Source organism: Panthera pardus, unplaced genomic scaffold (genome assembly GCF_024362965.1).
Source record: "Panthera pardus isolate Hobbes unplaced genomic scaffold, ASM2436296v1 HiC_scaffold_8, whole genome shotgun sequence".
NCBI lineage: Eukaryota > Metazoa > Chordata > Mammalia > Carnivora > Felidae > Panthera > Panthera pardus.
The window spans coordinates 104218332-104244439 of NW_026527013.1; the positions used below are offsets into that span (position 1 = coordinate 104218332).

The window sequence follows — 26108 nt, forward strand, 5'->3', positions numbered from 1 at the left end:
TGTCTTTAACCCCTTTGAGTTTATTTTTGTATATGGTATAAGAAAGTGGTCCAGTTTTATTCTTTTGTATGTAGCTGTGCAGTTTTACCAGTACCATTTATCGAAGAAACTGTCTTTTCTCTATTGTATCTTCTTGCCTCTTGTGTACCAGATTAATGGATCATGTAAGTATGGGCTCTCTATTCAGTTCCATTGATATAGGTGTCTATTTTTGTGCCAGTTCCACATGTTTTTGATTACTATAGCTTTGTAGTATAGTTTGAAATCTGAGATTGTGCTGCTTCCAGCTTTGTTGCTCTTTCTCAGGATTGCTTTGGCTATTCAGGGTCTTTGTGATTCCATATAAATCTTAGGAGTATTTGTTTTAGTTCAGTGTAAAATACCATCGGTACTTTGATAGGGATTATATTTTACTCAGTAGATTGCTTTGGGTAGTATGAATATTTTAACAATATTTTCCTAATCCATGAGCATGATAGATCTTTTTATTTATTTGTGTAGTCTTCAATGTCTCATCAATGCCTTATTGTTTTTAGTGTACAGGTTTTCACTTCCTTGGTTAAGTTTATTCCTAGGTATTTTGTTCTTTTTGGTGCAATTATAAGTGGAGTTTTTTTTTTCCTTTCTGCTACTTTGTAATTAGTGTATAGAAATGCAACAGGTGTCTACATATCGATTTTGTATCCTGCAACTTAACTGAATTCATTTATTGTAATAGTTTTTTGGGGGAGGGTTTTCTATGTATAATACCACATCATCTGCAAGCAGTGACAATTTTATTTCTTCCTTACCAACTTGCATGCTTTTCTTTTTATTGTATGATTGCAACATCTAGGATTTTGAGTACTACATTGACTAAAAGTGGTAAGAATGGATAACATCCTTGTTGTCCTTCTGTTCTTGATGGTGAACAACTAAGAGCTTGTCTGAGTATGATGTTAGCTGTGGGTTTGTCATCAATGGCCTTTGTTGAGACTCACTTTGTTGAATTTTCATCATGAATGGGTGTTGTATTTTGTCAAATTCCTTTTCTGTATCTATTGAGATGATCATGGATTTTTTTCTATTTTGGCTGTTAAAATTTTTAATGTGAAAATCATAGTAATATGCACGATTATTTCTTTGCTTTCAACTATTAAGCTTCGGATTACACTTGGGCTGGAACCTTCTTTACCAGGTTGGCAATAGTGAGCATCCTTGCTTTGTTAGCAATTGCAAGGGAATGTCTCTAATGTTTTCCCTGATATTATCATGTATGCTGTTAGTTTTTGTAGATATCATTTATTAGGTGATTTCCTTCTAGTTCAAGTTAAATTGGAAGTTTCATTGTGAATTAAGGTTGCATTCTACAAACATTGTTTCAACACATTTAAAAATCCTATGACTTTTTTTTTCTGTTGGTGTGATGACTTACATCATGATTAATTATGGTATTAAGGATTTGGTTAGATAGTAATCTTTTATGATTTTGACATCTATTTTCATTGGTGACATTATTGACTAATTTTACTGCTACACTCTCACGGAGCAGGGAGGATTTTCCTTATCTTTTTTTCCCACACAATTTTTTTTAAGATTTCACATAAAATGGAGTTGTTTATTCATTTAAATTTTGGTAAAACTCCATATAAAATGCCAAAACTGAAACAGGAATAAATAGACAATTTGAACAGAGCCATACCCAGTAAAGAAATCAAATTAGTAATCAAAAATCACCCAAATAACAAGAGTCCAGGGCCAGATGGCTTTCCAGGGGAATTCTACCAAACATTTAAGGAAGAGTTAATACCTATTCTCTTGAAGCTGTTCCAAAAAAATAGAAATGGAAGGAAAACTTCCAAACTCTTTCTATGAGGCCAGCATTACCTTGATTCCAAAACCAGACAGAGACCCCACTAAAAAGGAGAACTATAGACCAATTTCCCTGATGAACATGGATGCAAAAATCCCCAATAAGATATTAGCCAACCGGATCCAACAATACATTAGAACAATTATTCACCATGACCAAGCGGGATTTACCTGGGATGCAGGACTGGTTCAGCATCTGCAAAACAATCAGTGTGATTCTTCACATCAATAAAAGAAAGGACAAGAACACATGATCCTCTCAATAGATGCAGAGAAAGCATTTGACAAAATACAGCATCCTTTCTTGATAAAAACCCTCAAGAAAGTAGGGATAGAAGAATCATACCTCAAGATAATAAAAGCCATACATGAAATACCCAATGCTAATATCATCCTCAATGGGGAAAAACTGAGAGCTTTTACCCTAAGGTCAGGAACAAGACAGATATGTCCCCTCTCACCACTGTTATTCAACATAGTATTGGAAGGCTTAGCCTCAGCAATCAGACAACACAAACCAAAGGCATCTAAATTGGCCAGGTCAAACTTTAACTCTTCGCAGATGACCTGATACTCTATATGGAAAACCCAAAAGATTCCAGCAAAAAACTGTTGGAACTGATCCATGAGTTCAGCAAAGTTGCAGGGTATAAAATCAATGCACAGAAATTGGTTGCATTCCTATACACTGATAATGAAGCAACAGAGGAGAAATCAAGGATCAATCCCATTTATAATTGTACCAAAACCCATAAAATACCTAGGAATAAATCTAACCAAACAGGTGAAAAATCCATACACTGAAAATTACAGAAAGCTTATGAAAGAAATTGAAGAAGACACATAAAAAAATGGAAAAAGATTCCATGATCCTGGATAGGAAGAACAAATATTGTTAAAATGTTGAGACTACCCAAAGCAATCTACATATTCAATGCAATCCCTATCACAATAAGATCAGCATTCTTCACAGAGCTATAACAAACAATCCTAAAATGTGTATGGAACCAGAAATGACCCCGAGTAGCCAAAGCAATCTTGAAAAAGAAAACCAAAGCAGGAGGCATCACAATCCCACATGTCAAGCTGTATTACAAAGCTGTAATCATCAAGACAGTATGGTACTGGCACAAGAGCAGACACTCAGATCAATGGAACAGGATAGAAAACCCAGAAATGGACACACAGTGTATGGCCAACTAATCTTTGACAAAGCAGGAAAGAATATCCAATGGAATAAAGACAGTCTCTTCAGCAAGTGGTGCTGAGAAAACTGAACAGCGACATGCAGAAGAATAAACCTGGACCACTTTGTTACACCATACACAAAAATAAACTCAAAATGGGTGAAAGACCTAAATGTAAGACAGGAAGCCATCAGAATCCTCATCAAGAAAGCAGCCAAAAACCTCTTTGACTTTGGCCTCAGCAACTTCTTACTCAACACATCTCCAGAGGCAAGAGAAACAAAAGCAAAAATCAACTATTGGGACCTCATCAAAATTAAAAGCTTCTGCACAGCAAAGGAAACAATCAGCAAAACTAAAACGCAACTGACAGAATAGGAGAAGATATTTGCAAACAACATATCAGATAAAGGGTTGGTATCCAAAATCTATAAAGAACTTCTCAAACTCCACACCCAAAAAAACAATAATCCAGTGAAGAAATGGGCAAAAGACATGAATAGACATTTCTCCAAAGAGGACATCCAGATGGCCAACCGACACATGAAAAAATGCTCAACATCACTCATCATCAGGGAGATACAAATTAAAACCACAAAGAGATACCACCTCAGGCTAGTCAGAATAGCTATAATGGCTAAAATAAACAACTCAGGCAACAAGAGATGTCGGCAAGGATGCGGAGAAAAGGGATCTCTTTTGCACTGCTGGTGGGAATGCACTCTGGAAAGCAGTATGGAGATTCCTCAAAAAATTAAAATGGAACTATCCTATGAACCAGCAATTGCCCTACTAGGTATTTATCCGAAGGATACAGGTATGCTGTTTCAAAGAGGCACATGCACCCCAATGTTTATAGCATCACTATCAACAATAGCCAAAGTATGGAAAGAGCCCAAATGTCCATTGATGGATGAATGGATAAAGAAGATGTGTTACACACACACACACACACTGGAGTATTACTCAGCAATCAAAAAGAATAAAATCTTGCCATTTGCAACTACGTGGATGGAACTAGAGGGTACTATGCGAAGTGAAATTAGAGAAAGACAAATATCATATGACTTCACTCATGAGGACTGCAAGATACAAAACAGATGAACATAAGGGAAGGGAAGCAACAATAATATAAAAACAGGGTGGGGGACAAAACATAAGAGACTCTTAAATATGGAGAACAAACAGGGCTACTGGAGGGGTTGTGGGAGGGGGAATTGGCTAAAAGGGTAAGGGGCATTAAGAATCTACTCCTGAAATCATTGTTGCATGATATGCTAACTTGGATGTAAATTTTAAAAATTTAATTAAATAAAAATACAAAAAAAAAGTTTGGTAAAACTCAAAGCCATTTATGTTTTAGTTTGTTTCATGTATAAGTAAATATTTGATACACTTGAGTTTTTAATAGTTACATAATCCATAGTTTAGATTCTGTATCATTCTTGATAAATTATAAAATTTAGATTATCTTGAAGTTTCTATATTTATTAGGAAAATTTATTGATAATTTTTATTTTTTTTAAGTTTATCCATTTTGGGGGGGGGGGGCAGAGAGAAGGAGAGACAGAATCCCAAGTAGGCTCTACACCATCAGTGCACAGCCCTACATAGGGCTTGAATTCACGAGCCCCTGAGATCATGACCTGAGCCAAGATCAAGAGTCAGACGCTTAACTGACTGAGCCAGCGAGGCACCTCTAGTCATAATTTTTAAAACTCTACTCTATATGATGTAGTAGTTATTTTGCTCTTTTTTCCTGATTTTTTTCCATGAGGTGGTCTATTTAGTTAGTTTGGTCAACTATTGGTTGTTGATTATTTTGTTTGTTTTCTATCTCACTGAATTTATATTTATCTGTATTAGTTACATTCTACTTGAGTTTAATGCTTAGCTCATTTTAATCTTTTCTACTCCCCTATTTAGGCATTTCAGGCTTTAAGTTTTCTTGTAAGTACTTTTGTGCTAAATCCCACATACCATTTGAAGTGTAACGCTCTAGAAGTGTCGTTTCCAGTTTTTACTGCTGTGTGCATGGTGACATTTCTTTCACAATTGCTGTGTTACTGATTTCTAATTTTATTTCGTTATCATTTGGGGGTGAACAAATTTTTCCTTGGGTCTGTTTCATTTATTGTAACCTCTGACTTTTCTCTACTTCATTACCTACACCCAGGACGTAGGGAATGGTTCATCTGTTTGGTAAATTAGGGAAGATTCAACTGACAAGGTGCATAATTATACCTAATTCTTGGGTTAAGTCATCTAGCCCATTTGGCTTTTATTCTAAGCCTTCTTCACTAACATTCCAAGCTTTTGTCTCCAACTTTTCAGTAAAAAAAGTAGTATTTTGGCTCCTATTTGCTATTAATTGTCATACTCTTTAATTGTTTCCAAAGACAAGCAGGAAGGAGAGGACCTATGTTCTACACTAGATATAAAGTCTTTTGTTTTCATTTAGACTGCCTCTGTGTTCCCAAAGTATGACATTTTAATGCTCTGTTGTTTTTGAAAATGTCATATACTGTTTATATTGGGTGCATGGCTCTATATGTGTGTATACATTCACACATAGACACAGAAACATGTACGTTCATGTGTTATGTCATATTAGTTCTTACCAATACTTTGATTTATCAATTTATAAGAATATAATGAAAATCTCTCATTTTGATGTGGATTTGTAGTTTTTCTTTGTTTCCTTTAACTTAAATAAAGGATATCCTGATACATGATCAGGATTGTCCTGAGTGTCCAAATAATGTGCTCTTAATTATCTGGGCCTTCTGTAGCTAATAAAACTGTGAACCATTTTTTACATTTCTTATCTAATTTTTGAAGGGTGAGAGATTTTTCTTCCTGTAAATTTTTAGAATTCAGAATCCTACTCTTAATTCTCAGTCTTAAGAGATCTTAGTAAATTTACTTATTGAGCAGAAAATTCTATATCTTATGCTTTTGTCTCTTAAAACTAAATTGAAAAGATTTCATGAATTGCAGCACTCACCATCACATGATTTTGTTTCTAACATTTGTTCTGGGCATAGATGTTGATTTTCCAGTTCTTGTATGATCACCGCTCTGGAACGGACCTGTATTCCACCAAAGCCTAGGTCCTCACCATTCACGCAGGTTATCTGACACAGGCTCCACGAAGACCAGTCCTTCAGATAACAGTCACCTGCAAAACACCAGTTGGTAGTTCATACACATACCCATAAACAGCAGCCGTCCAGCTAGTAATTATGTTTCTTCACCTCACCGGGAAATGTTTCTTGGTATGCTAGTCATACATGATATTTATAGGATTTAGATAAGTATTTAATTTTGGCAAGTTTATATGTGGTTTACAAGTGTATATTAATGTTAGTTTTGGAGTGGATGTTGCTGAATAGAAACTACAGCTTCCAGGACCTTGTGCCTTATGATTCACCTCCTCTTAAGAGACAACAAACAGTTGATTAAAACCTACCACCACTCCAGGGACGCCTGTGTGGCTCAGTCGGTTAAGGATCTGACTCTAGATTTTGGTTCAGGTCATGATCTCAGGGTGGTTGGTGAGTTTGAGTCCCGCGTCAAGCCCTGCACTGTTAGTGAGAAGCCTGCTTGGGATTCTCCCTCTCTCTCTTTGCCCTTCTCCCCCTTTCTCTTTCGTGCATGTGCTCTCCCTCTCAAAATAAACTTTATATATTAAAAAACAAAACAAAACAAAAAAAACCTACCACCATTCTTGACATTATGGTGAAGAGGTTTATTAAGCACTTGGTAGTACCAATGAAAATCTAAATATACATGAAATTTGTCTTGTAGATATGCATAATTTCAAAAACACTTGAACTCCAAGGCTGAGAAAACTGGCATTTATACTTTAGTTTTTCCAATTTCTTGCCAGAGGTGTGAGGGTGAGACAGTCAAGTGAGCAGCAACTGCAGTAGTAATAATCCTTGTGACTTTATCTGACCTACATCTTCAATCGAATTCTTTTTTTCAATTATTTATTGAAGAAGAATATGCATGAAAAATGATCACATATTATAAATGTTCAAATTTTCACAGTCTGATTTTATAACTTTGCGGCCAATGCCCAAATCAAGCAAGAGGACATTCTCAGAATTTCAGAAACCTTTCTTGTGTGACATTGGAATCGTACCATCTGTATCTGTAAAAAATACTTCACTCATTTATGTTTGCAGGATCCACATGTATTTATGTAGTTCCACTGTGATCATTAGTGCTGTATTTTACTCCATTATATGACTGTGTCATAATTTAGATACCATTCTTTTGATGGGCAGGTGGAGAGTTATACATTATTTCTATAATGAATACTGCTATTGTGAACATCTTAGTGTGAGTTTTTGAACTTATATGTGCATTTCTACCGGGTGTATACTTAGGAGTGGAATTGCTGGGCCCTGGTGTATCCTGCGTTCAACATCTTCAACCATTTGGAGAACAAGGAGGATTTGATGAAATATACCTTTCCTGTATACCCATCCATTCTTCAGGACTGACTGGTGATACTGTACACAGGATATAGTAAATTATGATAGACACGAATCCACAGGGATTCTTATCATTTTAATTATTCCAGCCATACCATATGCATAATTCATATTGCCTTATATTATGCTGAAGATGCCTAATATTAGCACAAATCTGCCTGGAGATCTGATTAATGAAAACATGTCTTGTGTTATAATTAAGAAATCTTGGCCAGACGTGAATAACTGGCTAATAGGTATATGTATAACAGTAAAGTGGACTGATTTTTGTAGACCTTTATTATAGTATGTCATTAATAGTCAATGTCATCCTGAAGTGCAGAAAATTCTAAATTTTAGAAGCGTTAAGGAAAAAGAAACTACGAAGCATGTTTAAATACTTTGGGGTTACTCAGTTTTTAATTACATAGGAAAAACTATTAAAATTTTAAATAGTCCTCTCAAGATAAAGGTAATGTAACTACACCCCAGTGATTGCAAACTATGTGGAAATAAAACATATCTTTTTTTTTTTTTTTTTTTTTTTTTTACTGGTAAGCTTTATTTCTGTGATTATATCACTTGACATAGTGTATTTTACAACAAACCTCAATAAATCTTTTAATATTTGTCTGTGAATTATATAATCGTCACCCCAAAAGAATCCATGTCAGGCTTTAAAGACTGAATAACAGCAAATGACAGTGAGACATTGGGCTTGTACTAAACATACGTTTATGTTTTGACCATATAAACCATTATAATAATAAACCACACTATGCCTGCAAAAGATAGGACAAGTATATAAAATGCACTTCCTCCTTCAGTATTTTACTTACTTTAAAGCTTATTAGCTCATATGTTGCTAGCTTTCAAAACCCATTATTGGAGAAAACTAGCAACTGGGATGAAGAGATGGTAACTTAGAAGAGCAGCCTCCTTCTGGGTTTGTAATTAATCTAATTAGAACAGTGTGTTTGTTCTGTTTTATGTTATTGTGGGATCTTGTTTTCCTTTGGGTAACTTAGGACAAATTTCAATCTTGTGTTTATTTATGTTACTATTAGATTAGCACCAGTCTCTTCCATTAGAAGGTAAACTCAATGAGGACAGGGTATATATGTCTCTCAATGTATTGAGCCCTGTGGCTAGCCCCCAGTAACACCTGATAATAATAATAAAATGAGTGGGTGATTGTGCTGTAGGAAGTATAAGAAAACAAGTGGACAAACTCCACAGGAAAGCAGACACGAATTCCTGGCAAGGCTGCTAGTGCTGCTCCGTGTTGTGGTTATCACGATAATCCTATTCATGGCGCTGGAGATTTGGCTCTGGAATAGACAGGCCTTCCAACTTTTAGCTTTGGTGCCTTTTGACTATGTGGCCATTCGGCACATGAAAGCCCAAAGGTTCAGTCCTTGGCTCTGCCCAGAGCCCTTACCTGCTGCAACAGCCTCAACCTTGTTCAGCTGTGAAGCAAAATGATTTTATTGAATTGTATGTGAGAATGTGGACTGCAATCAGGCCAGTTTTTTTTTTGGGGGGGGGAGGGCAGGAAATGGAGTAGGGGAATTGCTGGATCAGGAATAGGTTATTATTATCAGGTGCAGGAATGTCTAAGAAGCAACACTTAATCGAGGTCTAGAAAGTAAGATTTTTAAAAAGATCTTTCTTCATTTGAAGTAGATGAAACTATAAGTATGTACAAAGGCTGTTGTTATGGTTGTGAGGAATGCCCTCAAAATCTAGCATACAGTTCAAAATATCAGGGATTATTTTACTTTACTGCTCTGTTTTAATTTTATTCAGTTCATCTTAATAAACTATAGAAACTGCCAATATTATCATATCAAATAATTAAGAATGAATAAACTGATGAGAGAATGAGCAACCCATATAGTAAGCTATTTACAGCATTTAGAGACTTCAATCCATTACAATAAACTTTTGAAAATATGTCCTCCATCTTTAAAATTTCCTTAAACCGTAACTTTTTTATTTAGGTAGTCTATTTTTGTCTCCAGTCAAAATTTGTTTGCCAAATCCTTATTTTTATTTTTTTGGGGATCTTATTTGAAATAACACATTCCTTAAAGAGATCAGTTTTTTTCTTCTCATAATTATAAGCAAAGTGGAGAATAAAAACTTTCCACTGAGGGTGAAACACAGGCCATTTACTTCCAGTCTTATTTCTCTCTTGTCTACTAATAAATTGTTGCCCCCATCTTTCTCAAAGCCTTAGGCTCATGCTTGATGTTGAGCTTATTTTGATCTTCTGTCTACCCTACAGTTCTCTGCACCAAGCCCAACTTCCTAAATATTAGCTTATCACTGTCTTCCAGTTATTTCTAAGCTATTTGATATACGATATTTGCTTTCCACATTTTACTGCATGAACCCATGTGTCCAACTCTGAATTGTGGTAATTTCTTTCAATATTTTCTTCCATAATATTTTTTTCTCACTCTCGAATGATTTTGCTGGGGAAAGGATTTTAGGCTCATGACTATTTTCCATCACACTGTGCATACATTCCATTGTCTTCGGACTTTCATTGTAACTAAGAAGAATTTTTTATGATTCTAATTGATTGTCTTCCAGTTGTAAGTCCTATTTTTTTCTTTCTGCATGCTTTACTAGTTCTCTCGTTTTCTACATTCTGTGTTTTAACTACAGTGTACCTAGGTGTGATTTTGTTTTCGATTCTTTTCAGGACCCAAAGTAAGTTTTCATTAATTATAGGACTTAAATCTTTTGCTAGCCATTTGTGTTAAAACCCTGCTTCTCTCTCTCCTGGAAATCCTAAATAGATACAAATCCCCTTTCATACGTTCCCTGTCAAGCAGGAGCCTAAGGCCTTAACTGCCCTCCTCTGCGGGTGTTAGAACTCCAGGGTGGCAGCAGAGGCCACACGGGAGACCTGGACTTCACCCTGAGTTGGCAGTAACAAGGCAGTAACCCCTGCATCCACGCTATGTATCCAGTTGTTGACACAGATACTACTGAATGAGAAGACTTGCTGACATGCCTTAACTTAGACTAGCAGGTGCAACCTCTTCTCTATCCTAGGTCTAGTAAGAAATGACCAAACTATGAATAACATTTTGTTACTGTTACCTGGGCAAGGCTGGGTGCAGGTCTCCTCGAGAACCATTTTTTTATTACCATCTATAATGGGTTCAATGTCAGTACAGAATTCTTCATCCACCACTTTGCCGAAATCATCACCTGACCCATCACTCACTACACAAGAAATGTTCCTCGTTCTGGTCCCTTCACCACACTGGGCATCCTAGAACGCAGGAAGAAATAACTAATTAGGAAAAGAAAAATAATTCATTAGCAAGCTCATCACCTACAGTCATCTTCTGCACCATTGATCTTGATTTATGAGCAGTTAAAGAAGCATTTGAAACCCTAGAGAAGAAGTCCTGTAGGACACTAGCCATAAAGTATACAATGAACAATTTATTTTTTTTGTAGCCGAAGACAGGCAAATAAATTTTCATTAAAATGAATCTGTCTCCAAATGATTTTAAACACACAGGACAGGGACTGCTGGTTATCAAAACTAATTAAACAGTTATGAAATAGCAAGGCACCTAAAATCTTTAAGAGGAAACATGTCATCTGTAAGTTCTGAAAAATATTTCTGAAACTAAATCTCTGCAAATAAAGAACACTTCTCTCTCTCTCTCTCTCTCTCTCTCTCTATATATATATATATATATATGTGTGTGTGTGTATATATATATATATGTGTGTGTGTATATATATATATATATATATATATATATATATATATATATTATTTTTTTTTTTTAAAGAGAGAGTGAATGTGAATAGGGGCAAAGAGAGAGAGAGAATCCTAAGCAGATTCTGCACTCAGAAGGAAGTCAGACACAGGGCTCTTTTGTATGACCCTGGGATCATGACCTGAGCTGAAATCAAGAGTCAGATGCTCAAATGACTGAGCCACTGAGGTGCCCCCCGCCCTGAGCTTGTTTTAAAGTAGGCTCCATGCTCCATGGAGCCCAATGAGGGGCTTGAACTCATGACCCTGAGATCAAGACCTGATCTGAGATCAAGAGACAGACGCTTAATTGCCTGAGCCATCCAGGTGACCCTCTATACAACTTCTTGAGATTTGATTACCTGTACTTGGCATAGAGACCACTGGCCATATTGCCATTGATAACAGGGCTTCACTGGGCAAGGCTTAGACTGTTCCATCAGGGCAGGGCATGGTCGTCCATCACCCTGAAAGGGCTGAGTCACTGTTCGTCTTCGGATCATTTTTCCTTTAAGAGATACAAAGTGATGCAAAGTGATATATTTGTGTAAGCATCTATCTTGAAAGACGGCATCACAGACATTTCTCCTGAGGAGATCCAAGGGACAAGTAAGTCTCAGATATTTTGAAAGGAAAGACCCTGATTCAACCTTTATGAAAATTATCTGGTAAGCATTAAAGCAAGAGTGATATTTCATATTCCTTGACTATTAATCTAATGCTAATGAAGGTACAAACAAACCTGTGAGGCCACATGTTTGAGAGCATTCTGACCAAGGAGACCAGTCAGAAAGCTGACAGTTTATAGGACATTCCACCATGCAGGATGTGTTCATCTGCCAGTTCTTCTCCAGGCCAAGCTGAAAGGAAAGAGGTAGATCTGTTTTACTGACCTGGAAGGATGCCATGATGTGTCTTATTATTAGAGGGAGGATGGGAGGAAGAAAAAAAAAATAGTAGTGGGGAGGAGAGGAGAGGAAGAATAAGCAAGATGCATAATAAAATAAAATGGTATCTGGAGGACAAACACCCAAACTTAAAACTATAAAGTTGTTCAACCCACGAGAGTGGGAACAAAGGGCACAGGATGAACAGAGGAGTCCATTTACTCCATATACATTGTTGAACTTTTCAAATTAAAAAAAAAAGTTTTTAAATTTTAGCTAATGCTATCATCATTTTTTTAAGTTAGTTATTTTTTTATTTTTTTAAATGTTTATTTATATTTTGAGAGAGAGAGAGAGAGAGAGAGAGAGAGGGCAAGAGGGGGAGTGGCAGAGAGAGAGGGAGACACAGAGTCCAAAGCAGACTCCAGGCTCTGAGCTGTCAGCACAGAGCCTGATGTGGGGCTAGACTTCATGGATCATGAGATCATAACCTGAGCCGAAGTCAGAGGCTTAACTGACTGAGCCACCCAGGCACCCCTTAAGTTTACTTATTTTGAGAGAGAGAGAGCATATATGATTGGGGGAGAGGCAGAGAGAGAGAGAGAGAGAGAGAGAGAGAGAGAGAGAGAGAATCCCAAGCAGGCTCCATGCTGTCAGTGTGGAGCCCTCTGTGGGGCTCGAGCTCACAGACCGTGAGATCATAACCTGAGTTGAAACCAAGTCAGAATGTTAACTGACTGAGCTACGCTTGACCTCCTAAATTTAAAAAATAATTTTTTTTTTTTTGAGACAGGCAGCTAGTTGAGGCGGGGCTGAGGTAGAAGGAGAGAGAGAATCTTAAGCAGCCACCATGCCCAGCACAAAGCCCAGTGCAGGGCTTGATCTTGAGCCACTCAGGCATTCCCGTTGTTGAACTTTTTAAATAAGGAATGAAAAAAAAGTAGATTTAGTCTCTAAATTGGTTTACTTTCCCTAAAGGAGTAACGAGATAGGTGTAAGCATGATTACTTCCCATTAGTTAAAAACCAAGAATATCACCAATATATAGATTTATAATTGTATCTTTGGGATATTATTTCTTTTTATGTATCATGTTAAAACTGAAAAACAAAAGGTTTAAAAGACAAATTATCACTCAAAAACTAATAATATAACATTGAAATAATATTCGATAATAGTTAAGTATGTTATCTCTCTCAAAAGGAAATACGGGTTGCCAGAATTTTTTGATTACGAATATTTTATACACATTTATTTTTTACAAAGATTTTCTTTTCTAAAACTGATCTCAGCAGCTAACTGAGGTATAATTCACTTATTTTGGTTAGCCTCTCATTAGATTCTGACACTGTGACATTTTATTAGCATTGAGTTCCTTCCTTGTTTAAGCATTCTACTTTTAAAATATGAGATTTCCAACTCATCTACTTTTATATGCAAACAGTTAAAAAGTCCAAGGTACAAAGTAGCACGAAAATAGAAGTGCTTAAGAGCTTGTGAGGAGACTACAGGTTTTGTTTTGTTTTTAATCCTTGGGATTTTTAAAATGGGTTTTAAAATTTTTGCATGAAAGAAAATTTTATAGTGTCTATGGCATATAGTAAAAGATGGCCAAAGAAATGTTATATTGTGGTTCAAGTATAGCTCTCAGCTCTAAGTTGTCCACTGAAAGAGGATCAGATCAGTGACTGTATGCTACACATCTCTCCAGGCATTCCTATTATATTCTTCACCAGTAATACTTGACAAAGCTGAGGATTTGGTATGAACATTTTTACCATATCACTTAATTCAGGTCTCAAAAAGTCACTTAAATCATGGGAGGTTGGAGAAAGGAGACTTAAGGCAATTATATGCTAATAAGGATGTGTAACATTTAAGGCAGATAATAGTTTCATGGAGAGAGGGTTTGAATCACAGAATTCAGCTACTATGACTTATTTCGCTGCAGAGTTGAAAAGGATGTCTGTTTATAGACCTTTGTGGTATCCAGTGGTAAGACATTTTAACAGTCTACTATGGTTTTTTCTTACATTTATTGTTCCTATTTTTTTCTTCTTCTCTTACTGTCTCATCTATCTAAACATGTGTCTAACTAAATGAAAAGAAACCTGTTCAGGGATCAAAGAAGAGGAAAGGAGAAACCAATTACTAGGATTGGATGAATAAATGTCTGAAAAACATCAAAGAAAAAAATGCTATATAAATCCTAGATAGGTTTAACCCTAATTGTCCCCTTTGCTGTGTAGGAATGGCATTATTTCTTTCTGGTTCTTAGGGAAACAGCAAGAGTTAGCGACTGCTGTTGTTCTGAATGCAGGGTTTGCACATGTATTAGTAGGTAGGCAATCAATCCATTATTTAAAAAGATAGCCAGCTTTTCTCAGGGATATTAGTTAATACTACTGCATCCATGGGGATGCATAAACAGGATAGGAGTTGTTTATTCCAATTCCTGTAGAGAGTAGCACTGTACTTCCTAAAGACAGTGATTACTACAATGTTATGATTTGAATCCCTAATTGTTACCACAGTATTCAAACAATGTAACATTAATACATAAAAGTAAATTTATCTAGGCTCCTGGATAATTAAAATAACAGTTATTTCTCAAGGTTTTACTCACATTTCATTTAAGAAATAAAGGACTCTATACCTCTGTCCTGTAGTCACTTATTTTTTAATTGGTTTTGTATGATTTGGGGTTAGCTTTCACAAAGCTCTCAGCTATTTAATGTATATTTCATTCTGATCCAGGAGGACATTTACATGCACGTTTGCAAAAAAGGAGATATTAATCAACTGGAAGTAGATCAAAGCTCTCCAGCCAGCATATGACTATAGTAATGTTCATTAATACTAATGTTATTTTTTAACATTACTTTGATGTTACTAGTTTCAAAACCAAATTAATTCAGGTATAAAATTTATAACTAAAGTATGAATACACTAAATTATGTAATAAGATGGTAGTGGGAGGAATTTACTAACTAAACAACTTGTTTTCAGAACACTCAGCAGCTCCATTCCCATGGACAGATATAAGGAAGTTGTTAGGTCTACATGACAAAGATATCAAATGGATTGATATCATCTCCATCTGGAGTTTTCTCTTAGTAGCTGGAATAATTTACCATGGGATTATACAGCCCCCAAGATGTGTAGGTAGAAGTCATGGTCACCATGTCTGCTGAACCCTAATGAGGTCATAAGCTCCTCTCTATGTGTTCAAGATCTACTGAGGCTCCTGTTTATCTTGGTTCATGTTTAACCCAGTGGGGTTTAGATGCAGGAGGAGTTAAAACCTGTCAGGAATGTGGGGACCCTTTTGGTATGGAAGTCGGACAAAATAATTACAACATGAAGTGTAGCTTCAGGAAGAGAAAGGCCAACAACTATGTTTCCTCACATTTCATAAGGTCATACCTAGAAATGATGACATTACTTTTATAAATTGGAAAATTAACAGTTACAAGTCTCTGCACCTCAAAGATATAATGGCAGACTTCATTCCTTTGTTTGAATTTCAAGCTCTCTCTTACCCAGACCTGAGTACTTAGACTCTCACAGCTGGATATTAGATCCTAATATCAAAATCTGCTACCAAACCACATGCGATCAATGTTTAGCAACAGAGAGAATAAATGATGGCTCTTGGCAGGTGTCCCAGGCAACACAAAATTCACATGAAATTACAAAAGATGATGAGTAGTCTGATTAAGATTTATTGCCTTTATTCACCTTGATTACTTATTGTTCCCCAAGCATTTCTTTCCAAATAGGCTAATTAGCATACCTTTGGGCTCCAAGCAGAACAAAATACAGGAAATTATGTGTAGAAATCAGTAGTTGGACAGTGTTTCTTTTCAAGAGGGTGCTTAACAGCCTCTGAGTAGTATAGAAAACCATCTGCTGGCAATGAGCTGCAGTGAGCACAGGTCACTTGGCTCAGCATGAATTGAAATTATTAGGGAAGAATTTACTCACAAAGATATAACACAGTATCCCCTCACCTCTTCACAATATTTCAGGTCAACCGACTTGCCATCACTTCGAACACAATCCAACATCCTTGTTTTAATGCCATTTCCACAAACTGCCTTCTCACTGAGCTGACACGTGCTCCAGTCTGAAAGGAAGGGAGCCCATCAGAACAGAAGGCTATGTATGAAACAGATTTCAAATGAAACTCTGATGACCTGAATCCCATATTTAATTCACAACTGCTTCCTAAGCCCCACAATCAATCATCCCACATGCAGAGCATATGGGTCCCGGCTTTGAACATATCAAGAGTCAAATGGAATTGCTGGGGTTGCACATAGCTATGGGGATTATTCTTGAAGGCAGATGTCTACCTGACAATCTTGACAGCTAGCCTTTTGGTGACAGTGTGAAACTGGCTTTGGCCTGCAGATCGAATGTCACTTAAAAACGTTTTTTTCCTAATAAAAGTAGAAATTTAAATTTTAACATTATTTCAAACAAAACACTATTTCACTTACTGTCCATACTTAGAATGTTTAAAAATATACACTTATTTATTTCAAAATCACTTCGGCCATATCTATTTAATTCTTTTATTTCATGTCTTTTGCAAAGTAATTCTTTCAATCTTTCTTTCCAGGGTAGCATAGCATGGCCCAGAGAACTGTGACTTCTTTGTATCGTCAAAGGAAATGGAAGAGAAAAACCTAAGGAGACAAAAAGCCAATCTGACTGCTGTGTGTTAGTGCACAATGTTTAGAGTTTGTTTCAGCGGGAAAATTACTTGGGAAAAATTCCAAAATAAGCTTCAGTGTTGCCTTACATCATATAAACCAACGCATTCTCTTCTTTCTTAGAATTTGCGCTGATATGGTATGAGATGAGGGTTATGGGAAAAAATGAAGTCATAATAAGTCTTTTCTTCTGAAAAAAACATTCATCCTTTTTCATCTGTACCTTTGATAATGCTGAAATGTTTGTATCTTCTTCATACGGTTTTTTGGTAGCTTAAGATTGCTGACATTTTTACCTCAGACTAATCATGCTTATAAACTTCCCCCACACCAAGAACTTTGTCCTAGTATGTTATAGGTATTAAACATCTTCTGAAGAAGAAAGACATCTTTCAATAAACCTGATACTTATGGGAAAGATATGTATCTTTTATTTGCACCTTCCCAAAGTGGGAGGATGTCTTCAATAGGATCATTTAGGCTATTCACAATCTACCTTAAGGGCTCAATGTCTGTGTGATATTTTCATTCTCTATCCTGATGTTTACTGAGAAATAGATAAATATTTCTGTCATTAAATAAAGAATTATCTCTGGGAAGGTAAGAAGCATGTCCAAAAGGGACCCAGATGGAGGGGAACAATACTTATGGGAATACTGCTGAGCTGAAAGGCACAGGATTTGGCCTTTAACTCTGTGATGAGATGACTATGCACATACCTGTTACATTATAATCATAGTGGAAGCAGTTTTTGTTTAGGTTACAAGGTTCCTTCTCAACAGCATTAGGGCAGGCTCTTCCTTCATCAGCAGGTTGTCTGATGGGATCAGCTGACCTTTGCCGGAAACTGCTTTGATTGCAAGGCTGACAAAGAATAATACAACTCCTCAGAATGGTGAATCCCCAGGCACACAAGAGCTAATATATGAGGGAGAGCACTGGAGCAGGAGTTAGAATTTTTGGGCAGAACACCTCAGTGTCGCCATCTATAAAATCAAGTGTCAGATGAGTTTCCGATGTCCCATCTAGCTATAAGATGCTTAAGAGTCTGTGTGTCAAATACCAATGAATACATCCCATCACACATATGTAAACACACACATGTGATCATATTAATTATTGTAGATCACTAATACAGAATTTGTAAACAATCTATCTATCTAATATAGTTTCTTGGACCTGAAAAACCATTTTAAGGGTGATTTTAACATATTAGTTATTATAGATCATGAATACAGAAATCTATCTGTCATCTATCTATCTATCTATCTATCTATCTATCTATCTATCTATCTATCCGTTCATCCATCCATCCATCCATCCATCCAAGTTTCTTAGACCTGAAAGACCATTTTAAGGGTGGCTTTAAATAACTAGTTTTAGTGACCTTTCTTTTCCTAATGGGCACATATACATGCCCACAAACACAATTCAGCAGTTAAAAAAGACTAGCTTGCCATTCTGTTACTGGCACAGTCTTGTTCTGAAAACATCTGGTTTCTAAGAACAGGAACTTCAGATATGATGCTATGGAATTAGAACAGAAAATCATTTGCATACCCTTATTAAAGAGCTGATTCTTTGTCGTTATTTAACCTGTATCCAAGTCCACCGGCAGCCCTGTTTTGCCCCTGCTCTATCAGTTGGCTGTTAATCAGCACCTTTAATAATGTTAACCCTGAGATAGAAAATTAATCTCACTTTGAAAACACGCATCATAAATTCTTTGAAACTGTCTTATATTGTATTTCAGCAAATTAATTCCACATTAGATGTATTCTTCCTGTGTTTTTGATGCCATTTTGAAATGTATAGCTTTGCAGAGGTGCCTGCGCTAAGCCACATTTCCTCCTACATGCTCAGCCAGTTCTGTTTCAAATGACTCTGCCCAGGGTCCTGTGGAAGAGCCCCTACGGGCTGTTGAAATCTAGAAGCTTTGTGTGATTTGAAAGTCTCAGCTGGCTTTCCAGGCCCACAGAGACATGGAGTCAGTGTGTGGAAAGAGATTCACTGACACACAGCTTCCTTCTTTCGATTCCCTTTCTTGCCAGGATCTTCTGCGTTTCAGTGTCAATACCCCTGCTGCAGTATCCCCACTGTGTGAAAGATTATTCCAACAATTTAAATAAAATGGATTGGGCAAAAAGCAAGGGATGACAATAACCTGACACCATTAAAGTACCTTTACTAGAGCTTCATTCTTTTTCCCTTTACCTGGAAGGAATCATTATCACCATGGCAGTTTTTAACATGCTGTGTAGTTATAAACTAATCCGAAGGTATTTTGTGCGGGTCTAGGAGGATGGCGGAAGGCATAAAGGTTGCAAGAAATTGAGCTGTTCTAGTGTGAGACAAAACACTGCTGACTTTAAATGGCATAATCATAGAATGAAGTAGCCAAGAAAACACCCTTGCTTTCATAAGCAATTTGGTTTAGTAATTATTATTTTCTTAGTAATAGCTCTGAAGCTTTCATGGTAAAAAACTGGGTAAACTCTATATTGATAAATGGTTCATCATCTTACCAAAGTGCATTGGGTCCAGGGACCCCATTCAGATATCACACAATCCTCAGGACACGGTAATTTGCACTCTCTGGAGCCCAGGGGCATCTCTTCTGGGTCACAGAGGTAATCTTCTACATGGTCAGAAGGGCCATCCGCTGTGTTCTGCATGCATCTACAAGAAAACATATACCTATTCAGTGAAAGAACCAAGACAATTAGAACAATGTCCAACCCATAGGATGGATGGTTCTTCCTAAGACATCATTTAGGTGTTAGAAGGTGGGAAAGTTTGCATTTTATAAATTGAATTCTCCAAACATGAAGACACGAAAGGATCTCTGCCTCCCATAAATATTTGCAGAGCTTCAGTATGATATAAAATCCACACTTGATTGTGTCATCATAATCTTTTATAATTATAGCCACTGTGTGTATTATAAACTCGGTATACAGTCTTCCTCTGAGAGGAGAGGGCCTTTTACACTCATATATGATGTAGCACCTAATGGGGAATGGTCCACAGAGATTCATAGAGGGGTTGTAATTTTGGAATATAATGCACTTTTTTCTTCAGAAGAAAATGGTATAGTCCATAGAGAAGGTAGACTTTTATATGATGAAAGATGAGGCATCCTGAACTTTCCTAGTGAGAGGTTTCATTAGGTATTTTCAAAAATAACTGATGGCACTTATCAGGTTGTTTTGTAATTTTAGCCTCCTATATGCTGATAACTTTAAAAGAAACCCAGAAGTGAAAGCAATTATAGTAGTAATAATAATAGCACACATTCTCTAAATGTGGTTGTTTCAATCATCCTGTATCTTCACCTTTTTTAGTGTTAGTTTTCTTTTTAACAGAACCAATTCAAACATTTTATTATGTTTCACCGTTTTGCAAGCAGTCATGGTAGTCTTGTTTACTCACCTCTTGAGGAGCTAATTAACGTGGCTAGTATCAGACTTGACTTTTACAGATGTTAATTATCTCCCCAAGCACTGTTCTAGTAGACGAGAAAAACTTTATCCCTCATCTATAACTCAGAGAGGGTCAGTCAGCTTAATGGGTTGGGGAAGAGAATGCATTGCTGGAACTAAAAAGGCAGGCTTGAGTTCTTAAGCCTCTCAAACCCATTGCAGTGTTTTACACTGTTGGTGAAATTACATTATCAATTATACCTGGAATTTCACCTTTCCCAGGGATTTACAATCAGTGGGGACATCGCATTTTCACAAACCTACTCTGCAGAAACGCGTTTCTATCCAGTACTGCCCAGTTTAAGAGAAACGTCGTTTTCCTGTGGGATGCATTTAATGGCTGGAAAACTGCTATTCGTCATGTCTTAGTTGGATTTTTAGTCTGAAAATATACCCATACAATACCACCTACGCATCTTTTTTTTTTTGGTATATTAGATAAAAATAGAAAACCACCACAAAAACATGCAAAGGTAGATATTTGATTTCATCACTGAAGAAAAAATTATACATTTCTTTGGGAGAATTTTAGTTTCCGAGGAAAAAGTTCTATCTTCAATGGCACTGAAAAATGTTCTGTTGACAGGAGCTTTGAGAGGACATGAAGCAGAGTTTAATGCTTAAAAGTTGGATTTGCTGCTAAGAAAAGATTGAATTCATGGTAGGCACTGACACAGCGAACAAGGATTAACTTGCAAAATTACCTATTGATCCAGAGTTAAGGACAGATGTTCAATACTCGATTAAGTACTTATATACATAAAACTACATTTTCACAGGCTTTTCTTCTTTAATTTTTTATTATATAGGTAATTTATTCAGTTTAGGAAAGTCAGAAGAAAAAAAAATCACATGATTCTATCACTCAGAGAAAAGCATTCTTAACAGACTCACAAAATAGGAACAAACTTTACTATTTTGTGCCTTTTAAGAAAAAAATTAAAAATACATTATGGATGTAACTTTTAGTGACTATATTCAAATAGCCTCATTTCAAGGTGCCACAATTGCTAAAAAGACCCTTATTGTTGACCTTCAGATTCTTTATGTTTTATTTACTTCATTTGGTATTAACCAGCTTTTAAAATCACTCTAGAGTACAGACTAAATATTTGGATCAAGTTTTAAGCACAAAGGAAGGCACTTTGAGTGCATTTGCTTTCTTCACATTCTTGGCCTTTCTCCTTTCCACAGGAGACGGAATTATGATGTGAGAAAACTGAACTGTATTAGAAATAACGTCATGCAGAACCAAGCTGAAGGCAAAGGGTGGAGCCAGAGGCCCACCACGGCTGTGACAATAAGGGGCTACACTGCAGAGAATTCAAAAGCAACCATGAAAGTAACCAAATCTGTTGCTTTTTATTATTATTATTAATTTTAATTGTCACCATGTGCTGGCAATTCTAAAAATAATGTCCGTGAGCAAATATCCCTTCTGACCATGGAAAATCACTTCGGCCACTTAGTGTATACTATGCCATACCATCCTAAACGAGAAAGAATGGGATTGGATAAATTGGAATATGCTGTCTCGCAGACTCATCTATCCTGAAATGTTGCCCAATGCTTGCATATAAGCAGTACATTTTGGCCTTAATTATTAGCAGAGGATAAGGTTAGAGAGGTTTACTACTCAGTCAGTAACAAAAAGGAACATTATTATGTGATCAGAGATCATAATCAATACTGACCTTGTGTTTTCTCTATTTACATTAAAGATGTTTACTAAAAACATAAATTGATCTCAAAAGTTACTTTGATTAAGAGGTACTTGGAAATGGTGAGAGTATCTATTTATTAACCAAGAAAAAGCAACATGTACACAGATAGTTGAAGGGAAAGCTGAAAGAATAGTTTCTTTTTTTTAATTAAAAACATTTGTTTTTAGAGAGAGAGAAAGAGAGTATAAGTTAGGAGAGGGGCAGAGGGAGAGGGAGAATCTTAAGCAGGCTCCATGCTCAGTGTGGAGTCCAACACAGGGCTCCATCCCATGACCCTGGGATCACGACCTGAGCTGAAAGCAAGAGTCGGAGGCTCAACCGACTGACTCACTCAGGTGTGCCACTTGTTCTTTATTACGCTTTTTCTTACTAACTAAAAGCCCAACTTGATCAAAAAATGTTTTATAAGGAAAGTATTTTTAAACTTGAAGGAGAAATTTTAAATTTGGAAGGGAATGGTGGAAAATGGAATCTCTGTCTTTTCCTTACATTTCCCTATCATATTACCTCACAGGCCCTCTTCCACCTTTATTAAGTTCCTCAGAAAAATACCTTGAGAGTTCAGAGGGCTTGGGAAAAAACAGATAGGAAATTATTATTCCTGGAAGCAAAGTTACACATAGTGTGCCAAAGTTTTATGATACGAATGCTAATTTGCTCTACTTTTCTGTTGAGAAATATAAATCTTATTCCTGAAAAGTTAGATCATGGGTGACAGTGGGCTTCCTCATAACATAAGTAGTCAAGTTCTGGATGTTTTTACGTTTGTCTTCACTGTGTGTCACTCAGAAGGGTTGGAAGAAACTGGTATAAAAAGTGATAAAACAGGGCACCTAGGTGGCTCAGTTGGTTGAGCGTCCAACTTCAACTCGGGGCATCATCTCACGGTTCGTGGGTTCGAGGCCCGCATCGGGATCTGTGCTGACAGCTCAGAGCCTGGAGCTTATTTCAGATTCCCTGTCTCCCTCTCTCCCTGCCCTTCCCCCACTCACTCACTCTCTCTCTCTCTCTCTCAAAAATGAACATTAAAAAAATTCAGTATAGAAAAAAAGAGTGACAAGAGACTGTGGATTGAATGCCAATTCTGTCACTTTTCTAGATGTGTGTTTTTGGTAAATTACTTAGTAATTCTGAGTCTACTCTACAAAGTGGAGATAATAAAACCAAATACACTTGTTTGGTAGGGTTCTAGAACCCCTAAGAGGCATATGCAGATACTGTAGGGGCAACTTAATGAGTATAAAACTTGTATTAAGCATTAGGGAATTTGTATGAATATGACAGGATCTCAGTTTGGAGAAAATGATAGAGTTTAATAAAAATGACAGCTCAGTAAATGGATCCTTTCAAAACAAAGAGGGGTGTATGGGGTACTATAGGGCAACACTGCTCAATAGAACTTTCTGTGATGATGGAAATACTCTATATCTCTGCAGTCTGACAGAACAGCTGTTAGCCACCTCTGGCTATTGAGCACTTGACATGTGTCTAGTGTGGCTGAGGAAATGCATTCTTAATTTAATTGTAACTAGTTTAAATGTATTTTTTAAAGTTTATTTATTTATTTATTTATTTTGAGAGAGAGAGAGAGGGAGAGAGGGAACGGGAAGGATAGAGAGAGAGAGGAATCCCAAGCAGGCTCTGTACTGTCAGTGCAGAGCTCAATGTGGGGCTCAAACTCGCAAACTGTGAGATCATGACCTGAGGTGAAACCAAGAGTCTGTCACTTAATCGACTGATCCACCCAGGTGCCCCTTAATCAGTTTAAATTTAAAGTGAAATAGGGGTACCTGGGTGGTTCAGTCAGTTGAGTGTCTGACTTCAGCCCAGGTCATGATCTCAAGCCCTGTGTGGGGCTCTGTGCCGATGGCTCAGAGCCTGGAACCTGCTTCAGATTCTGTGTCTCCCTCTCTCTCTGTCCTTCCCCTACTCTGTCTGTCTCCCCAAAATAAATAAACATTAAAAAAATTTAAAGTTAAATAGCCACATATGGCTAGTGGCTACCCTATCGGGCAGTGCGGCCAGAGAAGGCTTCCTGGAGGAGAAGAGAATATTCAAAATTTAGCTAGTTTGATGTAAAGGAGCAAGGATTTATAATAGATTATCATTAAAAAGCAGTAAGAAATATTTTTGGCCTTCAAGAAAAAAGGTATTGGGGTTGAGAAAATCTGCATGAGTTCAGCTTGTATTCAATATGTGAATCTTTCTTTTCACAGGAGCACCTTGAAGTGAGGCTCCTGATGTCAGAAGACCCAGTGTGACAAACTGTTGCTTGAAGCAGATCCCCTTAGAGTTTTCCATGCACTCAGACTCCCTAGAAATAAAACTAAAGACAGTTTTATTCAGGAGACTGGGGAGGAGTGAGAGTGGCACACGTGAGATCAGGAGGAGATTGCGCGTTCCTTGTCCACGTAACCAGGCTTGGCCTTACCTCACTTTTCGGGTTTGCACACCCTCTCCACAGTTATCTCGCATGTTGACAAAGGTCACTTTGCAGATGCTCCATGGCTCTGTGACCCATACGTACTGGTTGCACTGACTGTGGCAAGGAACGACCTCATACACCTGAAACACACACAATGAATTCTCAGGGATTTCTCCTCAGGGAACCTGATGAGGATATGTGGGGACACTTCACATCACAACAATCATTACATTCTTTTCACTCCTCTCCTTTCTTGTTCATTATTCTAAACTAGGAATAGAGGAAATCTGAGAGTTAGAGTAGTGATGGGCAGGGCTAGCGGTGCTGTGTTCTCTTGATCCTGTTTGACATCACAGGTGCAGATCTGATCAGGTGGAGCACATGAGACCCATTACACACTGTCCCATACTGACCCACACCACACAGCACTGTGATTTCATGGGCCATCTGTCTTGTTCACAGGCCTGTGTGTCTCCAATGCTTAGGCCAGAGTGCTCAGATGTTAGGCATTCCACAGAGGTTTGTTGAATAGATGAATGAATGAATAGATGAATTAATAAAGTAAATAAGCAGATAAAACTAGTTGTTTTTTTTAAAAAATATGACTTGGCCTGTTTTTCAAATAAATGTATGTAATAATAAGAATTTATACTCTTTTTTTTTGCATTCCATATGTGAAACTGAGTCAAACGGTAAAAAATAAGGGAATAAGCCTCTTTAAAACTAACCCTCAATCATTCAGGACTTGGAAGCAAGGTCTGAAATTGGTCTCATATTATACAGCTACAGCCCAAAGCAGGGAGAGCCACATAACACAAAGCAAACTTGTCTGTCCTCCGGTGTCCATGAAGGCTGAAAGCCCCACATTTAGGGTGGGGTGTTGGTCTCAGGATTTTAGAACAATGAACCAATTTTGCTCTTTTCTCAAGGAGAACAATGACTAAATCAAGGAAATAAATAAACCATAATCTACTGCAACACAGCTGACTCAACCGTTAAAGAAAAATGTCTTTTAAAATGATTTCAAAATCTATGGTCATTCAACTCTATTTCCTATTTCACAACACACACACACACACACACACACACACACACACAAGTATATGTTTGTTTTTTGTAACTACTTAATTCCAGAAAAATCCAGAAAATATAGATATAAATAGCCCCTTGGAGCTATTCTTTTGTGCAAATTTCAGTGAGTAAAGGAGACCCATTCCAAGTGAAAATAAATCATATGCGCTGTTGGCATAAGAATCCACAATTACTGTTATAAATGATCACCTTCACATTGGGTACTGTATTTAAATGGGACTAAATACTACCAGGTAAAACATTACCCTACAACTTGTGGGGAAGGAAAACATTGAAAGATAAATGCCATTTTTCCTAATGTTTCAATGGTTTTCATTTTAATCTCCTACACTGGACTGAATACAAATCAGTTCAGAGCAACTTCCTGTCACCCATCCTTAGCCTACCTGCACCTTTACCCCTCCCTCCAAGAAGCATGACATCGTTAACAAGAGGTGTCGTTGCCTTTTCAAGGCTGGTGAA

The 26108-nt window shown here is 37.0% G+C and overlaps 1 protein-coding gene across 3 annotated transcripts in view; it reads right to left on the reverse strand.

Moving 5' to 3' along the window:
• THSD7A (thrombospondin type 1 domain containing 7A) overlaps positions 1–26108 on the reverse strand; it is a 437500-nt gene that overhangs the window by 16662 nt on the left and 394730 nt on the right. For all 3 annotated transcript variants that reach the window (XM_053897780.1, XM_053897781.1, XM_053897779.1), the window contains 8 exons: positions 24561–24694; positions 19449–19602; positions 17643–17787; positions 16216–16331; positions 12058–12175; positions 11678–11823; positions 10640–10814; positions 6046–6219 (listed from right to left, as the gene is read on the reverse strand). In XM_053897780.1, coding sequence (XP_053753755.1) covers positions 6046–6219; positions 10640–10814; positions 11678–11823; positions 12058–12175; positions 16216–16331; positions 17643–17787; positions 19449–19602; positions 24561–24694 — 1162 coding nt within the window. The remainder of the gene's footprint in view (positions 1–6045; positions 6220–10639; positions 10815–11677; positions 11824–12057; positions 12176–16215; positions 16332–17642; positions 17788–19448; positions 19603–24560; positions 24695–26108) is intronic.